We start from the raw sequence: 26,240 nt of genomic DNA, 5'->3' as shown, positions 1-26,240 counted from the left end.
CTTGCCATTAACTTATAAACCAAGATTTCTTCAGACTTGAGAATCACATAAACTTTCTCAAAGTTTAAAGCATCAAGATCCAAATTCTCAGACAGTTCTTTTCAGAAAATAACTAAAGCTTTAAGGCTATGTTCAAGTTTTTTCCCCAGAGAAGCTCCCTCAGAAGCTCCCTACTTTAAACAAAGTCAGAAAAGACTGGGTAAGGATTCTGCCTTAAGTTTGCTTTTAAGACTATTCTTTTTTCTTAAAACAAAACTTACTGACCTTCAGTTAAAATACATTAATTATGAAAGGTTAACTTGAAAAATTTTCTGAGCATTTATGTCCTCTTTCCCTGAGTTAACTTACTTGTTACATGTTGCTTTTGTAGACCTGCAAAAGAAACATGAAATTATCGCTTTTCTTCTTAGCATGTAAAAATGCACATTTTTAAATCTAGAGATTCCTGCCTTGATTACTGGATTTCATTCAAGAGACTCACTGTGTAACTGCCATATGGATGTACTTTCCTCTAGCTGGTATGGCTTAATTACACTTTATTCTGCTGTAATTGCTTAGATGGAAGGGTAATTTCTGGCTTTGATGAAGAGCCTAAAGGTTTCTGTCCATAACAGAGCTTATTCCTTCTTGGAGTAACAAGGAAGGGTATTTACCCCTACATGCATGATAATTTTGTTGGAGCCTGATCACACTGTGCAGTGTGTGCCTTTTGTTCGTTCACAAGCAGAAAGTCCAGTTAGTTTCTGTAAACCAGTAAGAGCTGTGACAGATGGGATTATGCTACAGAGCAGCGTTTGAAATGGTCTCGTTGGCAGGCAGAAACTGTTTGGAAGATTTTCTTGGTGCCTATACCCCCCTTTCTTCCCCCCGCCCAAAATGAATGAGTTTCCCATTCACTTGGACAAGAACCAGAAACCAAGAGATGAGAAGCCAAAGGATGCAACATCTGTCCCATCTGGGGATGTGCAGAAAAGGAATATTCTCTGAGTTACTTTTTCATTTTTTCCAATTACTCCTTCTCTTTGAAGGATGCTCAACCAACTTGTTACTCGATTTTTTAACTTGGCATATTATCTGCTCTACTCCATTAAAAAAAACCCTTCTGGATTTATGCATATCAGCCACTGAGTTGCCCATTATAGGACCTTTTATCAATTGTTCTGCATGATTTTTCATTACATCCTTGAGGTTTAAAGGCATCCTCAAGAACTCGCAAACAACTCTTCCCCAGACATTTAATGTCAAAGTAGTACAGAAAAAATGCAGCAAAATGGCTTTGTGCAAAAGATAGTGCAGAAACAAGAACAACAAAATGCTTGTGCAATAGAGGAATGGGTAAGTAACACCAGCCCCATGTTACCTACCAAAGACACTTTGTCTTTCTAGCACACAAATTTAGATAAGGACTCAACACCCCAAGCACACCCATAGCTGCCAGTGCAGAGTGCAAGGACTGCTGCTGCGTGCCATCCAGGGCTACAGCTGGTGAGGAATTTAGCAACAAAACAGGTTTTCACTGGAAAATGCCAATTCATCAGAACTGAAATGCTTCAGGGAGACATATCATATTCAATGAACTTCCAACACAGCACCGGCAAGGCTCCAAGCTGGTTTCCTGCCAGCTCGCCTGGTGGGCTGCCTGGAAGCCTGAATGATCAGGGTATAAAACTCCAAGACTGCCCTGCCATGCACACTGCCCTGTAGCCAGGGACCACAAGACTTCCTGAATCTTTGGGCTTGTCTGTTTTATCTAAGGCTCAATTCCCAGCTCCGCAAAAGGAAAACCAAAATCCGTGGGAATGCTGGCTGAGCTGTAAGGACTAGACCCTGCATTTCCCAGCCCAATTTTACTTTGAATTTTACTTCTGGTGCAGCAGTTTTGCTTATTTTTCATTACTTCCTCTCTCTTTTTTTCACCCTACACTGGGAAAGCATATATTTTTAAAAATCCATGTTTCCTTCTGAAACAGAAATTTCTCCAATTTTTTTCCCCAGGTACTCAGAACTTCCTCTGGAACAAAATGTTTGCCTTTAAACCAGTTCTACTCAGCACATTCTTCCTCTCTACAGCCTCTCTGCTGCTTGTCCTCTCCCAGCAAAATGGAGCCAGGTCATTCTGCTACTTCTCAGGCCTTATGTGCTGAAGAAAGTAGGACTTGGCCCATCACGCTGTATTCAGCAAGAGAAACCTGATCCTGCTCCGTTAAGAGGAGGAATTATTTAGGCTATAATTTGCAGTGATTACACTGTTTGCTATGTTGTCATATGCCATGTTTGCACTTCCTCTGCCAACACATGGACAAAGATGTGTGCAGTCATTTATTAGGCTTGCACCAGAGACAAATGAAATAGCAGCAGGATTAGCTGTCATTCATCTTCAGTTGAAAACCCTTCCTTGGCCTGTGGTTGGCTAATGAAATCCACGTCGCCTGAATTCAGGGTGTTCAGCTGGCTGCAAAGAAAAACCCTCAAGATGCTTCTAATTAGAAGTTGCGAATAATGGTCAACTTGTGTGCATTTTACAGACAGCCACAAAAATCTGCATTGCCACTTTGAGGAATGAGCCCAGAGCTGGAATCCACATTATGCAGACTCACTTTTCCAGAGGCGATATGAACAGGTGTCTAAACTCTCAGCTCAACAGCGGGTGCTAGTGTCCCCCCTGAAAAAAAATTATGCTAGATAATGAGTATGACTATGCGTCATGCCTGTGACCGTGTCACTCCATAAGAAAGACTGGTTTCACTGCTTTCACATGGCATTTAATTGAACTAACAGTAAACAGTATCCTCACTGAAACAGTACTTCACTGTGTAAGAGAAATCTCTCTGGACTACAGTAGTACCTAACACATGCTAATGAGAAAGTTTTAAACTCCCCCTCAGTATTTATCTACGCAAAGATACTATAGTTTCAGAACAGTTTATCAAAACAAAAGTAAGTCCTCTTACTTTTTATCATTTTGACAATTTAGCATTTTGACAAATAATGTATTTTCTAAGACTCAAAAGACCTGAGAGAATGCTACTTCCCTTCCCTTTTTCTAGAAATAAAGTAGAAATTTTACTTCTGGTGCAGCAGTTTTGCTTATTTTGTATTACTTCCTCCCTCTCTTTTTTCACCCTACACTGGGAAAGCATATATTTTTTTAAATCCTTCTGAAACAGAAATTTCTCCAATTTTTTTTCTCCTGGTGAAAAAATTCTATAGTTTCTCATTTCCTCTTGCTTGTGATGTTTGTTCCTTGCAGACAACTTCTTACTTGGGCATAAAGCAAGCCAAATAAGATGGCACTGAACAGTAAATTAGGCCTTTCTTTTTCAAACCAGTGCCTCCATTTTGCTGGACAGTGAAATATTTCCATAATTTTACAACTTAAACTCATTCCAGCCATCTATAACTATGAATATATACTTGATCACCTTAACTGCAAGATACATTGCTGCAACTTTGAAAAACATGAATTTTATGTTTAAGAACTGATATTTTCTCTGTTCTTATCTGTAAGTATCAAACGATACCATGTATTGAGTTTTTATGGTAAGATTTTGGAAGGAGAGAGCTACAGGGGTGGCTTCTGTGAGAGGCTGCCAGAAACTTCCCCCATGTCCAACAGAGCCAATTGCAGCTGTCTCCGAGATGGACCAATTCCAGCTGGCTCCAAGATGGGCTCGGCCTTGGCAACAGTGGTAGCACCTCCGGGATAACATATTTAAGAAGGGGGAGAAAAGCCCTGTGCAACTAGAGTCAGAAAGAGGAGAGAGAGTGTAAGATAAACAATTCCACAGTCAGCAGAGAAGGAGGGTGAAGCAGATATTCCCCTGCAGCCCAGAGTGAGACAAGGCTGCCCTCCTGCAGCCCATGGAGGTCCATGCTGGAGTAGGCATCCAGCTGCAGCCCCTGGGTAACCCCACACTGGAGCAGATGCATGCCAGGAGACTGTGACCCCATGGGAAGCCATGAAGAGAGGGGCCCACCCTAGAGTATATTTTCTAGCAGGACTTGTGACTTCATGGGGAATCCACATTGGAGTCTGTTCCTGGAGGGCTGCACTCTGTGGAAAGGACCTGCATTTTTTAAGTTTATGAAGAAATACAGCCCATGGGAGAGACTCACATTGGAGAACTTTGCATAGAACTGTCTCCTGTAGAAGGGAGCCCATGCTGGAGCAAAGAATGAGTGTGAGGAGTTCTCCCCGTGAGGAGGAAGAACTGGTAGATACAATATGTGTGATGGACTGGCTGCAAATCCCATTCCCAATCCCCCTACACCACTCAGGGCAGGAGGAGGTAAAGAGAATCAGGAGTAAAGTTAAGTTTGTGAAGAAAGGGATTGGGAGCGTGGAGGCTTTTTGAAGATTTTACTTCATTTCTCATTATCCTACCCTAATATTATTGGCAATAAATTAAACTAATTTCCCCAAATGGAGTCTATTTTTTGTCACAGTTGTAATTGCTGAGTGATATCTACCAGTCCTTATCTTGAACCACAAGTTTTCAACTCTATTTTCTCCTTCCTGTCCAGGTGAGGAGGCAAGTGATACAGTGGCTTTGGTAGGCATGTTTGGTTGATGTCCAGCCAGGGTCAACCCACCATACTCTCCATAAGCCACTTTTAAGTTACTGGAAGTGAAAGTCATGGCACATTTGTCTGTTTGGGCAGCTAATTATCAGCTGCAGAATGAAACACAGCTTAGCAACATCCTCCAGGCTTCAAACTCATAGCTGGGATTTCTGTCTGCTTGTGGGCTGTGGGAATTTTGAAAGCACTGTGGGTTTCTCTGATCTCTAAAGAGTTATAATGCTATTTATTACTGCTATCATGTTTTTTTACTGACTATTGTTCATGCTGAACTTCAGAAGTTCTTCAGAGAGAAAGAAGACACACACACAAACACATACACAGATGCACACATACTTGTCTTACCTGCTTTGGTTGTCACTTTCAGCAAATAACCATCCAAATCGATGTGAAATTGTGGTGTCTCGCAAGGTAGTGAAATTCGGGTCCCATTCCACTTCACTGTGAGGTGCTGCTGGAGGCTGATTGTGCTTCTGCCCAACACAAGGTCCACAGACTTTGTCCAGGAGAAAGAACGGGTCCGACGGGCATCGTTTTTTACCAGCACCTGAAAGGGTGAGGCAGAGGAGGAGCAGTCTTTTGTCAAAACGTACTGACATGTTCCCTGAAAGTTAAATGTCCGTCCATCAAAAGTGTTGTAGTGAGGATCTCCAAATACAGTGCAAACTCCAGGCTCTGCAGGTGAGTGAGAAACAAAAGCGCCATATCAATCAAAGTTGGAAAAAAGCAGTTGATAAGAACTTAGAGATGCTGCTCTCACCTAATCTACCTGCTCTACAGGGTAGATTTTGACTGGTGCCCTCAGGGATTAAATATATCTTTGAAAAACAAAAGCTTCATTGCTTTAGAAGTCTTTCTCAAAGTGGCTGCTAACAAAGGCCAGTTCATCCCTGGGGCAGCATAGGAAGGCTAAGCTGTAACTTTGCCCCTTAAACATAATGTACAGTTTAGGTTATTACAATGCCTGTGAACTTTTTCAAATTTCAGTAACTCACTGAAATTAAAAACCATCAGATCACTTTAGCAGGAGCTGGATCAGTTCATATTTTACATATATACATTTATAAATATTGTACATTTATAAATATTGTACATTTGTAAACTAGATGTGTTTACATGTCTTTTCCCCAAAATACCTGTAGAACCAGCATCTTTTTTCAGTGTTACAAGCTATTGTAATGTTGTTTATACACAACTGACTTGTAGTAGTTATTGATATCACACTACCAACTAAAAGTCAGTAGTACATGACTAACATGATGCAATGACTGCCAAAGAGCATGGTGTCTCTACCAATCATTTGCATGATTACAAATGGATGAAGACCTCTTATGGATGTTTGAAGCCATATGCTGGCCAGAGAACTCACAGCCCAAAGACAGAGCATTTCCATATTCACAGCAATGATGCTGAGTTACCCTGCAGCTACCCAGCAACTGATTGAATTGCCTCACAACCAAAGATAGCAGCAAATATATTTGCCTTGCAGTCTTCTGGTATAACAATAGATTCTAACCACATTGCTGGTATTCCTGGAAGAAGGAGTCTCAAGGCAGAGAAATGCACACTGCTATTGCCAGCTGTATACCCACGGGCTAAGGCTGCTTTTGAAAGATGATGTCTGTTTAATTAAAAATGGCTTGCTTGAAAAACCAGCTTAAAAAAAGCCAAATTCAAATCTACAAAAAAGAAGGAGACATGAATGTTATGGAGAAGGGGAATGGAATTCCTCCCATGGAGTGCAATACAGTTCTAACTTCCCAACAGGTGTTCCCAACTAGACCTTTCCCAACAGAGTTTTTTCAGCCTTAGCAGAGTGCTATGCTAAAGTAACTAAACTTTCTGGTGTTTTTCTAGCTGTAAAGAGCACCCAAGGAAACCTACATGGAGACACAGAAAATGGAGCTGAAGGAGGCCCCAGGAAACATTACCTTTTTTTTTCTCCAGCTGCAATGAAGAATCACCTGCACCTATATTACTCCTGACAGATGTTTATCTAACCCGTCCATAAAGAGTAGTAGTAACAGCAGCTCCATTGCCACCTCTGGCAACCTGCTGCAGTTTTGGTCTGTCCCTGCTACACCGAATGTCTTCTAAAGCCTAATCTCACTTTCTCTTCACTGCATGGTGCAGAGCCATCACACCTGTGTACCTGGGTGATTTGTACTCTACCCCTAATTGGCCACATGCATGCTTCTTTAGCTATGCCAGTAACTCATCTTGGCATCATTATTACTCCTCTTTACTGGAGTGTCTGGCAACTAGGGACCAAATCAATTTCTCAAGGACATCATATTGACAACTCCATCAGAAATCAAAATGGTCCATATTTGATCAGCATCTCCAGAAAACAGGCCTGATAGACTTTAGGCAGATCCTGAAAACCAAGACATTTAGGCAAAAGAGTGCTTTTAAAAATGTGCACTTCTGTGAGTTTTCTTTTCCTCACTGATACCAATGAGAATGTCAATAACTGCTTTCCAAAGATCATTAAAAGATTAATTGATTCTCCATAAATTGGCAGGAACTATATGGATTTTAATTAATAACATAATTTTTACCAATAGGAAAAATAATCTATAGATTTTGTATGGAGACCATCTGACTTTACCCATTACTAAATCATCTTAACATGTTTCTGATTTCCTTATGTATACATCTAAGAATCTGCATGATGAGTATTAAGATACACATTATTACAAGCTCAGACTGTACTTAAACTATTCCAGCTTTAATTTTTTCTTAAATTATATGACAACTTTTACCAAAACTTTTATGAAAAAAAATCAGCCAAACATCAGTGAAGATTCTAGAGGAAAGACCAGATTTTTCTCTGTGTTTCTAAATCCAAGAATGTGGACATGTTATACATGTTTTTAACCAACCTACTGGGAGGAGGAGGAGGCTGGTCTTCACCTAAGCAAGTGACTAAGAGGCAAGACATGAGAGGAACAAACATAATTTAGAGATGTGCAAGTATAATTGATAGTACCAATGGGATCCAAAGGAAATATTTATTTTTAATTTCTAATGTGCTATGCAGAGTAATGCTGTTTTATGTTATGTTACATCATGTCACGTCATATGTCAATTTGATGCCGTGCAGTTAAAAATGTATTTTGGACTGGATAGCTGAAGGTCTGATCCAAACTTTGCTGTTTTCTTTAATAACCAAGGAAATGGAGGAGGGAAAATCCACCTAAAAACAGTCTGAATAATTGATTCTCTGATATCACTGTGTAAAATATTCTTGAAAGGTTTGCTAAAATTGTGGTGTTTAAAAATAAATCCACACCCTGCAAGAGTGTGTGTGATAACTCAGGCACTGCCAGTAAGAAAAACTGGTTGGCCTAGAAATAAACCTTAAATACCGGGTGTAACAAGACTGTCAACGTGAAAAGAATTCCTTCCATTTTTAGCTTTTGAGTTGTTGTTTATTTCCTTTTGGGAGAGTTTCAGTCACATCATATTTTATGGTTTGCTTCTTTTTCTTTTCTTTTTCCTTTTCTTTTTCCCTTTTGAAACAAACCAACCTTTTTACTTGGCAATTTTTGAAATCCATTGGAAGCATTGATCTTCTCTATTGGGGCATAACAGATGAAGAGGTGCTGCTGCATCACCAAAGTTATGTTCCCCAACCCTGGAGTATGAATTTTGCTAGCTTATAATAACAAGGTATAGGGTCACAGGTGTAGATCTTCTCCTTTTTTCCCTAGATTAAATTGTTCCCAGCTTATTGCCAACACTCTGTGTGTCAGCTGTCTAAGGCAGAGCTAGAAAAGGGCTATTCTGTACAATATTTCCCCCTGAGACACCCCCAACCTCCAACTACTTTCAAATTAGGGACTTTTCGGATCTAGACATGGTTTCTATTCATTTAGTAACTTTTGATAGAAATATTTTCTGTGATTTTTTCCAGTCCAAAATTGTTTTTAGCATCTACAACATCCTTGGGCAAAGGAAGTGAAGAATCATCGCCTCTTTCTCATTTTGAATGTGGTATTCATGATCTTTGGTGTCTTCTTTTGCTCATCTAGATATGCACATGAATGCAAATTTACCCATTCCCTCTCTATCCTTGAAAAACACAGATTTTTCAAAAGAGGGCCCCAGAGCTATGTTTAGGAGGCTGTGATTTTCAAAACGCCTCAGGCACTCAACTCTGATTAAACATTATTGAGAGCTGGATGCAAACACCACTAAATCTCTTTTGGAAGTCCTGCATGTTACTCCCAAATCAATATTCAGACCTTCATAAAAACTTTTGGGAGCTTGGCAGTTTTCACATTTGTTTTTTAAGCAACTAAATTCGGACTTCACACTTTCACGTTTGACTAAAATATTAAACTATGTGTGTGATTAATGCAGTTTGCTCAGCTCCCACCTAAGGCTCTGCAGCTCACTCGCCAACTAATAATAGTATTTAGGTGCTAAAAGTGAATACTATAGAACTGTTGGCATGTTTTCCTTGAATTTTCAAATCATGCTCCCCATTCAAATGAAATAGTGACTTTCATTAGAAAAGGCAGTGTTTTTGAAAACACATGTAGCTGTACAAAAAAGGAAGCTAAAAAAGCAACAGCATGGAAAAGAACACATTAGCATTTCCTAAGTTTCAACATACTCTCACAAAGAAAAAAAATCACAACCTATTTGGCCAATGTGGAGGGATAAAAGTCTGAAAGACCACTCATTTCTATTAAGCAGTACACTGAGTACAGGTAAGAACCACTTATTAAACTAAGTGGTTGCCAAAAAGAGCCTTTCTGCCTTCCACGCAGTGCCTCCATTCCCCCAGACAGTATTTAGCCTTTTTAGAAAGGCAAAAATATATATACTGCGTGGTGGAGGCCAGACAGACAGTCAGCACACACATCCTGACCAGCCAAGAGCACAAGCATATTGGCTGGGCAATTAGCACACTTGTAGCTCCAGACCAGCCACAGGATATATTGTCTCTAGCTGGGTTTATTATTTGTTGGGATATAAAGGAAATGGGACACAAATCCATAGGAAACCAGGCTCTGTTAGCTCTGGTGCTCATGGAATAGCTTGTTTTGTTTTTTCAGGAGATCAGAGCAGTCAATTGAAGTCCAAGATGTCCAGATGTCTGGTCACACTCTGCTGGGCTTGTAGGTAGTTAAGAGTGGCCAAGAAAAATATACTTTAAATTATAACTAAAATCGGTCTGGACACTTTCTGAGTAAGGAGAGGGAGGAAAAAACACAAGTTTACCAGTGAAGGGTGTTCTGGTTGCAGATCTATAATTCAAAAATATCCCAGCTTTTTAAAAATAAAATGAAACTTTGAATGTAATTAGCTCATATGCTGAATTAAGCCCTAAATCAAACAGAACACATTATTAACCTCTAAAAACTAGCTACAGAACACGCATAATAGAATTTCATTAGGTTTTCTGTAAAAAATGCATAGCCATAGAGGACTTTCCTCATAACTGCTGCATAGTGCAGCTTGATATAATACACATTACAAGGTGTGGTGTCAAAAACTCCACAGGAGTCTTTATGGTCTATTTCATAAATAAAATAGCTATTCCAATTTGTCCAAATACATATTTATACAGTAGGCCATCACAGCCGAAATGGGAGGTAAATCATGAACAGTATTCCAGTATGAATAAATAATTGCAGTCTTTTTGTTGCTGTATTTCTTCATGGAAAGGAAATAACAGAAAAAACAGGGACCTATGCGGTCCTTTAGACCCACTTCCTGCTCTTACAGGTACTCACAATGCATAACCTCACTTTGTTTCTTTTTCTTTTCTGTTCTCTGAAAGTCAGCACTTTTTTCAGTAATTCTATAAAAACATATAAAAAGGATGTTGGACCAAGTGAAAGTACCAACCTCTTACTACTAAGGTGGGTCCAAATGCCATTAAATTTGGTTTAGCTCTGTTGATCATTTTGTCAATTAAACAAGCTGTGGAATGATTTGTGATTAACGAAATTTTCTGTCCCAAAAGCAGCATTTACTGTAAGATTAATCATGTGTACTGCACATGTAAACCTAGATGACTGCAGTCCACTTTGAAAAAACTTCATCCACAAAATCTCACAATGACTGGCGTAAGATTGTGGTAGGACTATTAATAAGGATTAAAGTATATCTACGTGATTTTAGTAATAAGTTTTCATCCTGTGCACAGTAATTTCAGTAAGGCCTCTGAATTCTTCTTTGTCAAGAACAAAGATTTTACTTCCACTGCGAGTTCCTATCTATGCCTGAAGTTGAGAGCAGTCTGTCAATGTTATTTGAACCCAGGTTTAGTTTTCTCTTATTTTCAATATGAAAATGACCTTGGTCTAACATAGGATTACTAATTTATGGAATTGACGTCAGTGGTGATTTTTCTAAATCAAGCCCGAAAGAGTACATTTCATTACATTTTTTACAGCAGCATAAACTAAACTGTTGAATTTTCCACTGGTATGACCACTGTGTTTAATTAGTGATAACTGTACGCCAGCCATGGAGCTTAAAAAGCAACATGCCAAAACTAACTATAGTTAACTGCAGCAACAGTAGACAAAAGAGACTCTCCAGCCCTTCAGGAGACGAGGTACTTTTTCTCTTTGCAACAAACTGCTTTGAAAATAATCCTTTGATTATTTTTTTTTTCCAGTTTAAAGTGTATCCTTTCACAACATGACTAGTTTTGACCCACTTCATAGAAATTGGCTGCATTTAAACTGTACTCAAAGCTCCCCCATGTACAGTACGTTCTTGTACCTCCCTATGTTGTTTTTACGTTGGAAAATTAATATCGGCTGGAGCACCAGAAATGTTTGGTGTGTTAGTATTTGGAGACAGGATCAGGATCAACATGAGCGACTGGGTGAGGGAAGGGGCTGTGTGTACATCTTATCAGAAACTGGCTGAATTAGCAAAGTTTCCAATTACTGTCAGATGACAGTTGTGATGAGATTTACAGCACTTCTGCTGCAAAGGTGGAAATAATTCTTTGCAAATGGTGAAGGTTAAAATACCAATGTTAAAACAGCTAGTGGTAGCCACCACTGCTGTATGACACTGGGTATTTAAACTCCTTGCTCACATTCTCTGTAAAAGCCAAGAATGCCCTGTTAATCATGAAAGTTTGGAAACAGCTCTTCTCCAAGTACTGAATGGGTCCATAGTGAGATAACTGTAAAAAAAGACCCCTCTGTTTCATGTGCAATGGTGGAGCACGGGACAGTGAGACGGGATGAGCCTCTTAGGCTCAAGCACAGGCAGTGCAATGCAGATAGGACCCTTAACACCCTTGATCCCTTACCATAAGGGAACAAGGTTGTTTATCCCTTGGGGAGACCTAATAGCAGGCTACCAGTACCTAGAAAGAGGTCACTGGGAAGATGGAGCCAGGCTCTTTACAGATCTGCATGGCCTGAGGACAAGCAATAATGATCTGGCCTTAATTTCACATGTTTGTAGTAATGAGAATTCCCTTCTTATATCACCAAGAAGTTTTGAGATTTTAGGTAACCTGGCTCCTAGATAAGTTATTTTAACTTTGAAGAACTGCAACTTTTTGCCTCCTTCCTCCATGAAACAAATATCACAAGTCATCACACTCTGACAGCATTTCTGAAGGAGTCACTGTACTTTCTTTTGAACCTCCTATAGTAGAGGGTCTCCTGTGCTTTGATGGAATGGCTGGCCCCACTCTTTTCCTCCCCCCTCATGTTACAGAAGAACACAGGAAGAACACACAAGAAAGGTTAAATGAGACTGAAACAAAAAAAGAGGCAAGATAGAGATTGATAAACTCATGACACTATGGTATGTCATATGTGAGCAAAGGTCTATGCAAATTTCTTCTGCTGTGCAACTGAGCTAACATGAAATCAACTGCTAGTTAGTTGAATCCTCTTTCACTTCCTCTGCTCAGTATTATTTCAAATGTTTCTGAGCGTGTTGTCCCTTGTATTTGCTCTCATTTTGATAGTGAAGACTTGCAAGCTAGATGTATTTTACCCCGAGAAACACATTTCAAAATAATTGAGCCACAGAGTGGAAAAACAGATATTTAGGATGCGGCATTTGTGCAATTCAAGAGAACCCAGAACTGAGTTTAACAGTAAAACTATTTGATTTTAGACAAAAGAAGAGGAACATTTTCTCCTTTCAAAAGCCTTCTCATAGGTCATAAAACCCCATTTTAGCAGTCTGTTACTATTTGGTAAAATACCTAAGTATGTACTGAAGGAAATACATAATGGTATCTTGTTAACTTCAGCCCTCCCTGTTGAGTTAAATAGAACAAACTTAAAGATAAGTATTTGTGTAAGTCCTTTGCTTACTAGGAGGGTGATATTGCAATTTAATGATCATTCCTGAAGAGAGGAGTAAAGGGATAAGAATGTAAGAGTTTAACTAAGCATCATAAACAAAGAAGAATAGTTTTCTATTCTACTTTCCACAGCTGCCCCAGACTGTATCTCAGATTTCTGCACACCTTTTTTTAACTCTCACAAATCATCTGCAAAGGTGTGATTATATATGCACATAGCTGGACTGTTAGTTACAGGTGTAAAATATACTCAAGTCCTAAAAGTTATAACTCTATTCATTTTCTTGTTTTATTGCCTACAAATGTCACAGACCAACTATATCTTTCAAAATGCAGCACCTCAGATTTGAAAAAATAGCATCATTTTGAAACAGAAAATAAAAACAAAATACCCAGACATTTTATTTTAAAATTACAGATTTATAGAAGGCAAAATCCATTGCTAAAAATAATCATTTGCCATTTAGCTACCTCTAATAAGAAGGCAGAAAAGCAAGCATACTTCTATATATTTATTTTCTCAGAAAGAATAAAAAAGAATTTAAAGAATGTGAAGAAAGGACTTACTTTCAGTGCAAATCGGACAGCATCCTTTTCTGTTCAGGATTTTACCCTAATTGGGAGAAAGACAGGCTGTTTTAATGAGAGAGTTCTTGGAGCAATGACTGTATCATGTTGTAAGACTGGATAAGCCTTTGAAAATAATTCAAGTTGTGTTTGAACTCAGTGCCCTGGTTACAACTTCAAATATCAGGTGCTAAAAACAGACAGAACAATTCAACAAGCTTCCCGGCAGTCTTATAAGAAATTAAATACTAAAAGGGTTCTCTGTTACCATTTTTCTCTTTAGAGAGTGTGAGAGAATTTTGGACTTGCACAGATAGCTAAAGCAGTTACTGGGTTAACAAGATCACTACCTTTTCTCCCACCTTCCCAAAATATATATCTTTCCTATGTATTCCCTGCTTTGTGGCAGGCAGGAAGGAAAGAAGGCAGGCAGGCAGGCAGGCAGGCAGGCAGGCAGGCAGGCAGGCAGGAAGGCAGGGCAGGCAGGAAGGCAGGAAGGCAGGAAGGCAGGAAGGCAGGCAGGCAGGCAGGAAGGAAGGAAGGAAGGAAGGAAGGAAGGAAGGAAGGAAGGAAGGAAGGAAGGAAGGAAGGAAGGAAGGAAGGAAGGAAGGAAGGAAGGAAGGAAGGAAGGAAGGAAGGAAGGAAGGAAGGAAGGAAGGAAGGAAGGAAGGAAGGAAGGAAGGAAGGAAGGAAGGAAGGAACTTGGTCAATTCTATTTCTGGTTGTACCTTATACAAGGCTGACTAGGCAGGAGGCATGCCTCTGTGTATGTACATTCATGTTCCTTTTCAGTCTTCATCAGTTTAAAAGATGTATTATCTGATTTCACTTAAATTACCTAAAGTCAATCAGCAAGCTATCAGAGAAGCCTGAAAAAATTCAGACTGAACAATGGGTTTTTCCAAGCAAAAACTGCTGTTGGTTATAACAGAATGTGCAGTGATATTGGAGCTCCCACATATTCCCACACAGGGAATGAAGAGGTATATGGAGCTGTGCTGTTCCCCTTTGCCCTGCCCCTAACCCTTTGCCCCAAAGGCAGCTGAACACAGAGGAAGTCCCTTCTGTGTGACCGCTGCTCCTATTCCCACCAAGTAGCTGAGCAAGGTGAGGACAGCAAGAGCAAGCAAATGGAGCTGGGTTGTGCTGCCCACTAAACACTATAGAAAACTTGTGAAAACAGACAAAAAATTGGTGACAGGTCTATGCAAGGAGTGGGGAAGTGGGCACAGGCAGCCCTATTGCTGCCTGCCTTGTTTTCTGCCTAGAGTGCTGCCAAGCTTTGATAAAGTGCATGGGAGGCATGAACTCCAAGTATCTTCTAGCAAACTGGAGTGCAGCATGTTCAATCCTGCTCTTGCTTGATGTACACACATGGCATGAATGAATCCTTGGTCATGAATGCACTTAGGCCCATCACCCACAGGACAAGCTTGTCTTTGAATATGCAACTTCATGTGAACAGACTTGAGACACATCTGGACTTCAGCAAAGGGCTGGATCAGAGTTGCACTAGCAGAGTGAGCAGCACTTAATGTCTGTGTGACTCCAAGGTCCCTGGGCAAAGAGAATAGCTGAGGACCAGGCTGCAACACGGAGGCCCACCAAGCAGCTGCTAGAACAGAACCCCTTAAAGGTGGAACCCTTAAAACCACAGAGAAAAACCACATAGAAATAGCAACACATATTTGTAGGAATGGAGACATGCAGCTGAATGCCACACACTGCACTACACAGCCTTACCTCTCTGTTTCAATAAAAGAGCTGAAATCATCAGCCGAGCTGGAAGTGGCAAGAATTCAAGTGAAATTGAAATCTCCAAGGCAGCCTGCTGAGGCTGGTTACTTGAGCCACCATGTTGGCCTGAGATCCTGTTTTTGTCTTGTAGAATAAGGAAACCCATTATTGCTAACATGTGCTGCAAGAGTTCGTTAGCATTGAGGGTTCCCTTAGGAGTAGGCTAAGTGATGTGATCCCATTTTTCCCTATGAATATTTATAAGCAGACCACATTTGAGTCTATTTATTTTCAGGGATTTTTCTTCCTTTTTATGGGGTTTTCAATTCTGTGTCTGAGGTTTTCATTTTCTATTTTTTTTAAGGCAAGACTAATTGCTGGGGGAAAGGGGTTGTTTGGTTGTGCAATAGCAACAGCTGTTGGTTTTTTGTGCCTCATTTGGCACTAGAGTAAAAACAGCAGCTTTTTGTTTGCAATAATAACAGATGTGTATAACATTATATGCAGTCTGTTCTAGAGATGGAAGAACGTGTTCTGAATAAATTTTTCAGCTCACTTGAAGTTCATGGGTTCAAAATTTACCCACAGACTCAAACCCTGCAAATGTCTTCACCTGCCGTGAATTTAATTCTATTAACTTTTGCACAGGCTTGGAGCTCAGAAAAGGTTATATGCTGTAAAATTCAGCAAGCTCTCCTCTAGCAGTACAAAAAGAGACATGGTCACGACCACTGATCATTACCACAGACTTAAGATGTTAGTGAGGAATGTAAAGGCATAAGGAGAGCGGGCAAGGTGACAAATTATAAGGATGGGTAATAGAAAGGAGATGGCACAAGACAAGGAATAGACTAGAGCAGAGCTAGGGCAAGTAAATAGTGAATTCAGTAAGAAGTCTAAAGGATCTCTGAAACTCAGTCTTGCCAAATGTTGAGATTGTTCCCTTTCTATAAAGTATTTAAGCATGTGTTTAAGTTTCAGCAGACATGGAGGGCCTACTAACTTCAGCAGAAATGGACACATGCTTAATAGCTTTGCTGAATGGGGCCAGTATGCATCACACCTTGCAGGCTGGCACTCCAGGTAACTTGAGAGAGGAAATATCTGTGTGGAGTCAGTGGTCAGAAAGCAACAAAAAGAAACCACAAGCCACAAGGCTCACTAGAATGCCAAGGAGGACCAATCTTACTATAAATCTGAGAGGAGGCACTAAATTTGAAACATATATTGCCTCCACAGCAGTTGAAAAGAATCTAAGTAAGACATTTCCTGCAATGGCTGATATGGGATTAAATGCTTCAAAAAGAAAATAACAAAAGAATCAGAAATTTTTGTCTAGCGCTATCAAGAAAACTAAAGAAATGGCAGAAACAGTCTCAAAAATATGTCAGCCTGCAACCAATAGATTGAATAATACAAATGGTTGTGCAGTATCAGAAATTTCTGCAGAATTACCACTTTAAAACCCATACATTCAAGAAATAATTGGTCAAAATTTATTATTATAAATAAAATAAAATTCTACAACCAAAAAAACCCACCCACAATATCATGCAAAGAGTATTAAGACTGTGTGGTAAAGCATTTAAGTCAAGGAATAATATTCTAAATTCTTTTTGAATCTTCAATCCTTTCACACTCAGTTGTCTGTATAATAATACACGTTTAATGAGATAACTTCATGTTGCCTGATACCTAAGGGACACTAAACCAAATTTTATTCCACAGCAGTCTTCAACAGCCAGTAGAGAATGCTTACTGTCAAAAATATTGTGAAGAGAGAAAAGGACTGGACACATCTACAGTTTGCAGAGACAGCAGCACAACTCTATGCATGATATTCAGACTGTCAGTATCAGAACCACAAATATATCTTTATCTTGAAAAATGTGGTGTGTTTAAGTGATATTTATAGATTTATGACAGAAAGTCTCATCAAAGATAGTGGAGCAGAAGTGAAAAGTAAAAGATTTAAACCAATTAGCATACATTATTTGCTTTAAAACTACTTAGTACCCACTTGGAATAGGAAAATAAATCTTACTCTAGAGTTTACATTCTTTCTCCTACTTCTCCTTCCAGTTTAGCTTGGAAGAGCAGAAATGCAATATGTACCTGTGGAGGAGGGTTGGTTTGCTTGCAGCTTGCATTTTAAGGCGGGGACGTGGCTGGCTGGTTATGTACTGGGGGGAATGGTGCTGCAGGGTAACAAAGCTGGTCTTTCCAGCCCTAAGGAACCAGATCTTGTTTGCAGACTCATCTCAGAGGTCAGGGCATTTTAGGACTTCACATTAGCCTTGGAGCAGGTTCTATTGCAGCATTGAATGAGTTTGTCAGTCTCATTTCCATGCTGCAACACTGTCAGTGGTGAATTTTTACCAACCAATATTTTCATTTTAGAAGCCACTTCAACTGATCATCTCAATGCTCAAATTTATATACAGATACAGCTGAAGCAATGCATTTAACTGAAGATCTCTATTAAGTCATATTTGATCACTTGATCTCAGAAGAACCTTAAACATTTAAAATGCATCAGCACAAGGAAAATATAAATGCAATGCAGTGTGTGTGAGACCTGAAGACCCCAAGCTCTCCCTTCCTGCTTACACTGTGAATGGCATGAAGGTAGCAAACTTTACTGCCATGAGCCATATAACACTCCCTGAAGAACAGCTCTATTTGTTCACACTTCCTGATGTGTATGCAGCATCTTGTGTGAGGCCCATTAAGATGAGAACTGCCCTCTGCAGTGAGTGCCAGAGTGACAGGAAAAGGATGTTCAATCTTCTGAGGATCTTGAAGCCCACTGTCACACCAGAATGGGAGGTGCCAAGGCGCAGGGTCTTTATTATACCACCACTTCTGTCAAAGGTTTACATATATAAAATTGTACAAACTAAGAGTTTTTAATTTAAAAATTTTATATTTAGGTGTCTGTGATTCATATTTTCCCCACTGGCTTCCAGGATCGAGAAGGAAACACTGAGAAGGTATAAGGCTAACAATTTTGGTCTCTCTTCTACAGTTTTGCTCAAAGATCTGCCCCTACATAAGGAGCTATTTAAAGCTCCATCTTGTGAAAGCTTGAGCCATAAGACCAAAATAATTTGTTGGTGTCAGAAATCCAAGAAACAAAGGCTGATTTTAGCGCAGGGTTTCAAGTAAATCTAATTTTTGATGCCATCAAGTTACAATTACAGCATTCTTTGGGTTCACTTCAGACTTTCAAATAAAAAATACCCAGGCCACAACCTTAGTGAAAGCAGCATGGTTTGGTTAAACTAATTTTCTTCAATTTGTCTAATTTACATTTTCAACCAAGTATTAAGCCTCATAATGCAAATACAACAACATCCTGTGGCTTGCCTTAACAATATACACACTACTGAAATATTAACACAGTCACCTCACCGCTCTATAAAATTATTAAATAAAAGTCAAAAATAACAGATACTTGGGACAGAGAAAGTTAAAGGAGAAGAAGAGGAGGAGCACAGAGTCTTCAGAGCAAGGACAGAGGCAGGAAGACCATATTCAGGATAACAGTAGCACATTTGGGGAATGCCAACCTAAATTAACATTCCAGATGATCCCTTCTTTCCAAACAGCACTCCCCACTGTCATGCACACACTTCCAAGAAACACTGGAAAAGATAATGTTGGAGCAGAAAAGACAAGAAAGCACAGTTCTTTTAAAAATCTCACATGAGGACAGCTGCTGACTGGAATGCACTGTTTCTTGCGACACTCTGTCTTGCCTTTCACACAAGCACAGATGGTGCAGTTCACAGAGGACCACATCTCTCCATCCTGCAAGAGGGAACATGATATAGTATCATCTGGGGTGGCAACAAGAAGCTATTTCAGCAATGTATCATTGCACAAGAAAGGATGAATTTCCCTGTTGGCATTGTGTCATTGTTTAGTCTAAATTATTTTGAGGTGTCTGTCCATGGCCAGTTGGATTCAAGACAGAGATCAAATTCAGCCAGGTTTTCTTCCCTTTGGCCTTTTTGGTAAGAAATTCCTTTTTCCAAAGCTAACCAAATCACATTTGCATTTTTCAACAGTGCCCTGATTATTTGCATTGTTTTCTCTCCAATAAGAGTCTGAGTTGTGATCACACCTACCATAAATTTTCAAGTTCACATAATTAGAAAAACCTGATTCACTGGGTTGAGTGACGTCTTTAAGTTGCTGCACATGAAAATATTTGATAAGACGTCAGTAGACAGTGAATTTATTCCCATATGTAGTAGCATCATTTCAACATAGGGCAGGAATGATCAAATAATTCTAATTTAGATTACTTCAGCACTTTCACAGATATTTGATCTGCTAAACATCTGAAAATATTTAGAAAAGATACAGTGCTGAATCTCTCAAAAGCAGAGCAGGTAAGACAGCCTATGTATAGCTCTGAAAAAATGAAGTGCAGAGCATAATATGTCTTGTGGTCTTGTCCCCACTTGGGATGAATTGCTTGTGGAACTGCCCTGGCTCCTTTTTACATGGTGCTGCCTCTGCCAAGTGTGGTTCCTAAAACATTCTGTCTCACCCACTTACAGTCTAATGCTAGTCCACTTAGAGCCAAACTGTGCATGTTTTCTGTTTACAGGGCTGCTGGGAAGGAAGGGTGAGGATAGACCTGACAGGAACAGGCAGTTCAACAAGACAGCTGTGAATAATTATGTGCCCACCTCAACATGATGTTCTGACCAGAAACAGGCTATATCTGAAATGCCAAGGAGGCTAACTTATTCAGCTCAGCTTGCTTCATCAAAGGCTGTCTCTCTCCTATTTTTTGTTTCTAGGGCATGTTTCTACTGCCTGGTGTTTCTGATGTTCTTCAGTCTCTAATGACCACTCACCAGGCATCTGCCAAGGTACCAGAATACATCACAGCTGACTGCATGCAGCTGTCCTGAATTTTTGTCTTACAGCTGGTTTTGCACAGGAGTGCAAAAACACATTTGCTGTACCCATTCTACCTGTGTAAGACCATTGACTTCAACAGAGCAACACTGAATTTACTTTTTTGCACACAAGACCAGAAATGGATGTACTGTCTCGTTATTTTTTCACACTCCATATAATATTAGTAATATAGTAAAATCTTCACAAGAAGCAGAATATTTTAGTTGGGTGCCTAAGAAGTAGGCATTTGTTCGTGAAGCACAATGGCGCCAGTGTGAAAGTGCCAATCAGATGGAGCATAGTCTCAGAGTACAGTAGGTTCACATGTAATTTCCAGAATAAACATTTCTGCTATGTACACAAAAGATGGAATAAATGGGAAGCAATTCTGGCTGAGCAAACGAAGTATTCACACAGGACTTAACATTTGATCTGATTCAAGGGTCTCTTAATTCACAGATGGCCCATGAGGTGACAGAATCTTTTTCTGACACAGTGTGAAAAAAAGCTGCACCACTTGGAAAAACAAACGGGGTCTCAAGAACAGCAGAAGTGTTCTGCAGGGAATCCCTTGTGATTTGAATACATTGGGTGAGAGTGCAGTAGGTAACAGTTATTACATGGCTACCCCAGTATTAGATGTCAGGGGTGCTGTCCTTAGCAGAGACATGAAATGTAGTAAATCAAGTAACTTTCAGCCAAAATGAACTTCACAAAGCTCCTGTTGGCTCAGTTATGGAAAAGACTCTTTGGCTCAGTCGATAAAGCCTACATACCACTGAGAGTATCTTCTCCATGAGTATCAGTGTTTGTTTGGGAAAGCAGAGCATTAGTATCTCTTACTAAAAATGCATCAATTGTCATGAAATAGCAGCTTGAACATCTACATACAGAGGGGGAGACCACATGTAACATTCAAGGAGGAACTAATTTTTGAATGTTGACTATCAGCAGAATTTACACAAACTCAGAAAAAAATAAACAAATGGCAAATTTTGCAAAGCTTTGCCTCTGAGTTGTTCCATCATCGATGAGGATGGTGAGGTTTCTGCTAAAAACAAACCACAATACTAATTTACAGCAAACTCATGCTATTTTGGCTGTTAAAATGGCACCTACCCTTGAGCCACCCCTGAAACCTTACCTGAAAGATCTTATTGCCAAACTTGCACACTTTCACCTCCTCAGGAGAGATGTATGAGACACACTCCTTGCAGCAGTGGTCTTTGTTTTTACTGCATTCACCAGGAAGCAAGCATCTCTTCTTACATATCACTGTTGAATCCTAGGTACAAGGGTGAAAGGAAATCATAAAATTGTCACCAAGATGTTTGTGCTCATGTGTGTCCTTATATATTTCTGCTTGCTCAGTCATTGCATCCATCCAAGCTACGGGCCAGCTGCTTTGAATAGGCCAGCTCAGAGAAAATAAATATTATTCATAGATATTATTTATATATATTATAGATATTTATTTCTATTATAAATATTCTTTAAAGGGAATCTTTCTTGGTCCGTGAAGCTAAAGCCCAGATCCTAATTCTGTTGGCCTGCAAAATCTCACTGATTTGGTGGCATTTTCAATTTTTTGCCTTGGTAAAAGAGTGTAAGTTGTTGCAGTCATGTTAGGGAACTAAATAAAAAACACTGACCTTCAGCAGAAACATGGTAATTCGTCATTTAGAAACTCCTCTTCTGTTCTAATGCAGTCTTAAAGAGGACCACATAATCTGAGCAACTTTATTTTGCATCATACAGGGTGAGGCATCATGTCCCAGCTCAGGGAGCCAGTAACGTTTTAAACTTTCCTAGCGCAACTGCAAGCGCTCTTCAGATCAGATTCTTTGAGACCACACAAGATGCCAAAGAACAGTATCAGGCTTACAATTCCACAGCCCTACAAATTACTGCTAAACCAGACAACCATCAGCACACAATATCAAAGCACTATGGACTTACCTGGCATGTACACACTGTGCAGTTGTCATACATAAATGAGGAACCATTATCATACACGTTGCTGTGAAAGAGGCAGCTTCCAAATGGGAGGTCAAACACTTTCCTCTGTCCTGAATATAAATAAACAGTAACAAAATGTGGTTGAAAATATGCCACATTGTCAACAAAAATAGTAGGGCTTATTGTCACCAGACCAAATTTATGTGCAGTGTGTCATTTGCTCTGTGTTTCCACTTCAGTGTGAAAAAAATATGTACTTTTAAAGTTCACTATTCTTTTAGTACACATCCATCTCTACAAATTCTTCTGTGGGATGGAATATAAATTATTTATAGCATGTTTATATAGGAAAAAATCTTTCTTCTCCTTTCATCATAAAGTGCACAGTGCAACTAAAGGAATAAAAAGTAAGCACTGCAAACTCTTAAGGTAGGTACACTTAAACTAGTTTAAACAGTCTTTGACTTAAAGCAATAACTTATCAAATAGAGCAGTCTTAACTTCTTTTAGCATATCTATCTCAGGGGTTCACAGCAGCCAAGCTACTCAGTATCGACTCAGTGACACTGATCAAAAAAAAATTCATAGGTGTTGTTCCATCTCATTAAGATAGTTTTTTGTACCATGTGTTCACACAAGGCTGCAAGAAATACAGGAATTTGCAACATTTATAAACGGCATGAAGGCAACACAAGATATTTAGTTTCCATAATCTGCAAACTATTTGGGTTCCATGGGAGGGGCACAATGGTTTGGGGCACTAAACAGGGAAGGCAGCACCAAAATCAAGTCCTTCCCGAAGCACTTCCTGCAATCCTGCAGCACTTTCAGATCCAAGTTACAATAGTTTGCATTTCTGTAAGCTTCTCTTATTCCTCAGCTTCTTTCCCAGTAAGTTATTTTAAAAAAGAGAGCATTATAGTACATACACATGAGCTCTTCACAAAAACACTACACTTATCTTTCTAATTTTGAATTGCCTTGCTTACTTTTGGAGGCAGCCAACTAATAAGTTCTTTTATGAGTGGTTGTCAATCTCCTACCTTATAATTTCTGAGGTCTAATGTTTAAGAGGCATCAAATCCAAAGTAAGGAATACCCACTCTAAGTACATACTAGAAGTACTAAGTACTAGGCCAATATTTTAGCTTTCAAACCATCAGGGCTTGGCACATGGTAATTCCTTCCTTTTTCAATAATTCTTGATAAATGTAGAGCATCTTTAAAAAAGTTCCATTTTCTTCTCAGATATAAGTGAACAAAAGGATAAGCATACAGCAAACTCCGTTGGATTTACCTTCAGCTTTTACAAATTGAATGTTAAACAAAAGTTATTAAATAATTGCTTTTGTTCCATTAGACACAATTTAAACATCACTTTCATGCAAATTAGCTACTTGGAATTAATCTGTGCTTGCATGGCCAGCCTTCCCTTCACTGGATGTGTGTCTTTCTCAAGAGGTTTAATTTCTCTTGCAGAACTGACAAGGAATCAGTTGAAGATACTCAGTAGCCCTAAAAGGAACTGCTCTACATCCAAGCACTACTCTGGGGCAAAGCCATGCCATAGTCCTGCCTGTAACAACACTTCTGCTGCTCTCTGTGGGGCCAGGACTTCAATTGCAGAGCTTGTGTCAGCAAGTGAACAAAAGTCCAGTTCTCTCCCACACCCTATTGCCATGCCTTGCAAACCACTCAGCACAATTCTGGGTGGCCAACCCAGTTCAAATAGTTGGTTAAAAACCACTGTCAAAAGAGGCATCACTTTAAAAGATGTGGTGATGAAGATATTGGCTTAATGGTTGTCTTTGCTGGCTCTTAACCACTAGTTAAACTAATAATTCAACTCCCAGTAGAGTCCACAGCATTCTTCTAAGCTATGTATGCTGAATATCAGGAATTCAATTGCAGGGAGGTCTTCCACATGATACTTTAAAAACCATGCCTCAGCATCCCTGGAAACTTTTCTCTTTCCCAACTGCCATGCAGTGTGTTACTCATCCCTTGGCTTTACCTTCCCACCAAAACTTTTAACACTTTCCTGTAAATAGACATTATCTATTCCCAGGTATATTAAATGCTTTAGAGTAAAAACCACATAAAATTAAATTCATGATTATTACTGAATTTGTTTACATTCTGAGGGAAAAAAGAAATTTTAGAAAGATCCCCTTGAAGGAGTCAAAAATTAAAGCTGCAGTTTGAATGCCTAGTTCAAGGAGGGGAAAGTTCAGTCAGGAAAAGCATGGGGAGGAGAGGACAAGGGGAGTTTTCAGAAGGAAAGGAAAAATGTCCTCAGTCAAACAGAAACTCAGCATTTGGACTGTTCTCTCCATTTCATTCCTCTACTGCATTACTCTCTGGGGCTGTGGTTGAGTGTTCCAGGCAGATATTCATTTATCTGTAGCACTTCTCAATTAGCAAATAAATAAATTCTGGTTAGTTTTAAGCAATCAAAAAAGTTAAGTATTATCTGAACCCAGAACTCTATATAGCTCTACTGGCTCCAAGGCTAGATATCTCTATATCCCTAACCTAGATCTGTTAAGAGATTTCAGATTAAAATATAGTCAAAACTACAAAAAGTTTCCATTGAAGAACTGGGAATAATTGGCTCTGAAATTTTTCCAAACCTAGTCATAACCCCATAGACCAAACTAAAGTCAATTTAATTGTTAGGATGCAAGCATTCCTTGTTTATGAAATAGATAGAATATTAAACTGTGGGATCTGTGGACAAAGAAAGAACAAAACAAGGCAGTGTCTTATTTTGTCACTGCCTTGCTTGTCATGACCTGGAAGAACCAGCCCTTCTTAGAGACCTATGACTCACACCTTTAAAATGTGTTGGAAAGACATAATTGAAAATATTCCTGGATGACAGTGTGATTCCACCTTCAGAAGGAAATCCTGAGATGGACTCCTGGATCTGTGGTATCTCTGACAATAGTTTCTAAAAATGCAGAAGTTCAGAGGTTTCCTCTGACCTAGATTTCCTCAAAACTAAGAATGCAAATGCTCACTTAAGTGATTATATGAGATGATGAGGCCTTTTTCTTGTGGCAAATTCCAAAGAAGTGGAGTGGCAATTCCTCCCACCTCAACCTCCTTTGTAAAATATATAATGAAGCTAGAAATCATCCCTGTGTTTGTTCTTCTAAGCAAGGCAACTGGTCTATATTCAAATGCTCTTCTGCAGCTGCTTGCTTAGTACCACCCAACATAACCCTGACACTGACCCTGCGTACCTGTTCAAAATCTGTGGATTATAAACTCTGAGCAATAGAGTCTCTTTCAACTTCTGGAATTTACCAGCATTGTGAAATACTGGTCTAAAAGATGTTGTGTATTAATTACAAAATTCCTAGGGGAAAAAAACCACTCACCTAAGCATTTGGGGCAACACTGTCCAGCAGGAATGTGACTGAGGTGCTGGGGACATGAAAGAATGGGGCAGACTTCTTGGATACACTGTGTCCTGCCACCCTGAAGGAAAATAGGCTTCATTAGGAAAAAATTAAAGCAAAATATCAAGCAAATATGCACACACACACATACACACACAAAAGCAGGCAACAAGGTCTTGAAAAGCCTTACCAAAGCCGTATTTGCCAACAGAAATTTCTGCTTGCATCAGGCATACAGGACATGTAAACTGTCCTTCAAGACTTTCTATATTGCTTGCAGAGACCTTGGATTATCTATATTTTTTTCAATCTCTCAAACAACAAATGCAGTAATTGAAGAAACAGTGTCTATCTTATTTCTTGGTGTGGATATGATAAAACCAGGCAAAATAAAATCATTATCCATGAACACTTCCGGATGTTCCAAAAAGTTATTGAGCAATTTTTTATATTACTCTTCATCTCCTGTGTTGTGCCCTTCTAGGCTTGTCTGGGACAGGGATTAAGTGCTGAAGCAAGATGAGAGCAGGTGTTCTTCCACTATGTCTGTGACCTCAGAAGCCAAAATCACTTAAGAAAGCACATTCTTGTTAGCCTCCAAGGCCAACTATGCAAAGCCAGAAGGTCTGCTTTGTTCAGAGGTCTGAAAACCAAGTGGGTATATGAAATTTTGGGAAAGAATGGGGGGGGGGGAAGGGGGGGGGGAAGAGAAAAGAAAAAGAAAGCAAACTACACTAGATATATCCTGGTGTATCAAG

At 39.5% G+C, this 26,240-nt stretch overlaps 1 protein-coding gene across 1 annotated transcript in view; it reads right to left on the bottom strand.

Annotated features, from left to right (window-relative positions):
• BMPER (BMP binding endothelial regulator) overlaps positions 1-26,240 on the bottom strand; it is a 147,181-nt gene that overhangs the window by 48,224 nt on the left and 72,717 nt on the right. The window contains exons 7-12 of the mRNA XM_030969852.1: positions 25,462-25,561; positions 22,076-22,185; positions 21,261-21,401; positions 18,905-19,009; positions 13,460-13,505; positions 4,927-5,256 (exon numbers count right to left, since the gene is read on the bottom strand). Of these exons, the coding sequence (XP_030825712.1) occupies positions 4,927-5,256; positions 13,460-13,505; positions 18,905-19,009; positions 21,261-21,401; positions 22,076-22,185; positions 25,462-25,561 (832 nt within the window). The remainder of the gene's footprint in view (positions 1-4,926; positions 5,257-13,459; positions 13,506-18,904; positions 19,010-21,260; positions 21,402-22,075; positions 22,186-25,461; positions 25,562-26,240) is intronic.

This window comes from Camarhynchus parvulus, chromosome 2 (assembly GCF_901933205.1).
Source record: "Camarhynchus parvulus chromosome 2, STF_HiC, whole genome shotgun sequence".
Lineage (NCBI taxonomy): Eukaryota > Metazoa > Chordata > Aves > Passeriformes > Thraupidae > Camarhynchus > Camarhynchus parvulus.
This window is presented reverse-complemented; position numbering and strand designations above follow the sequence as displayed.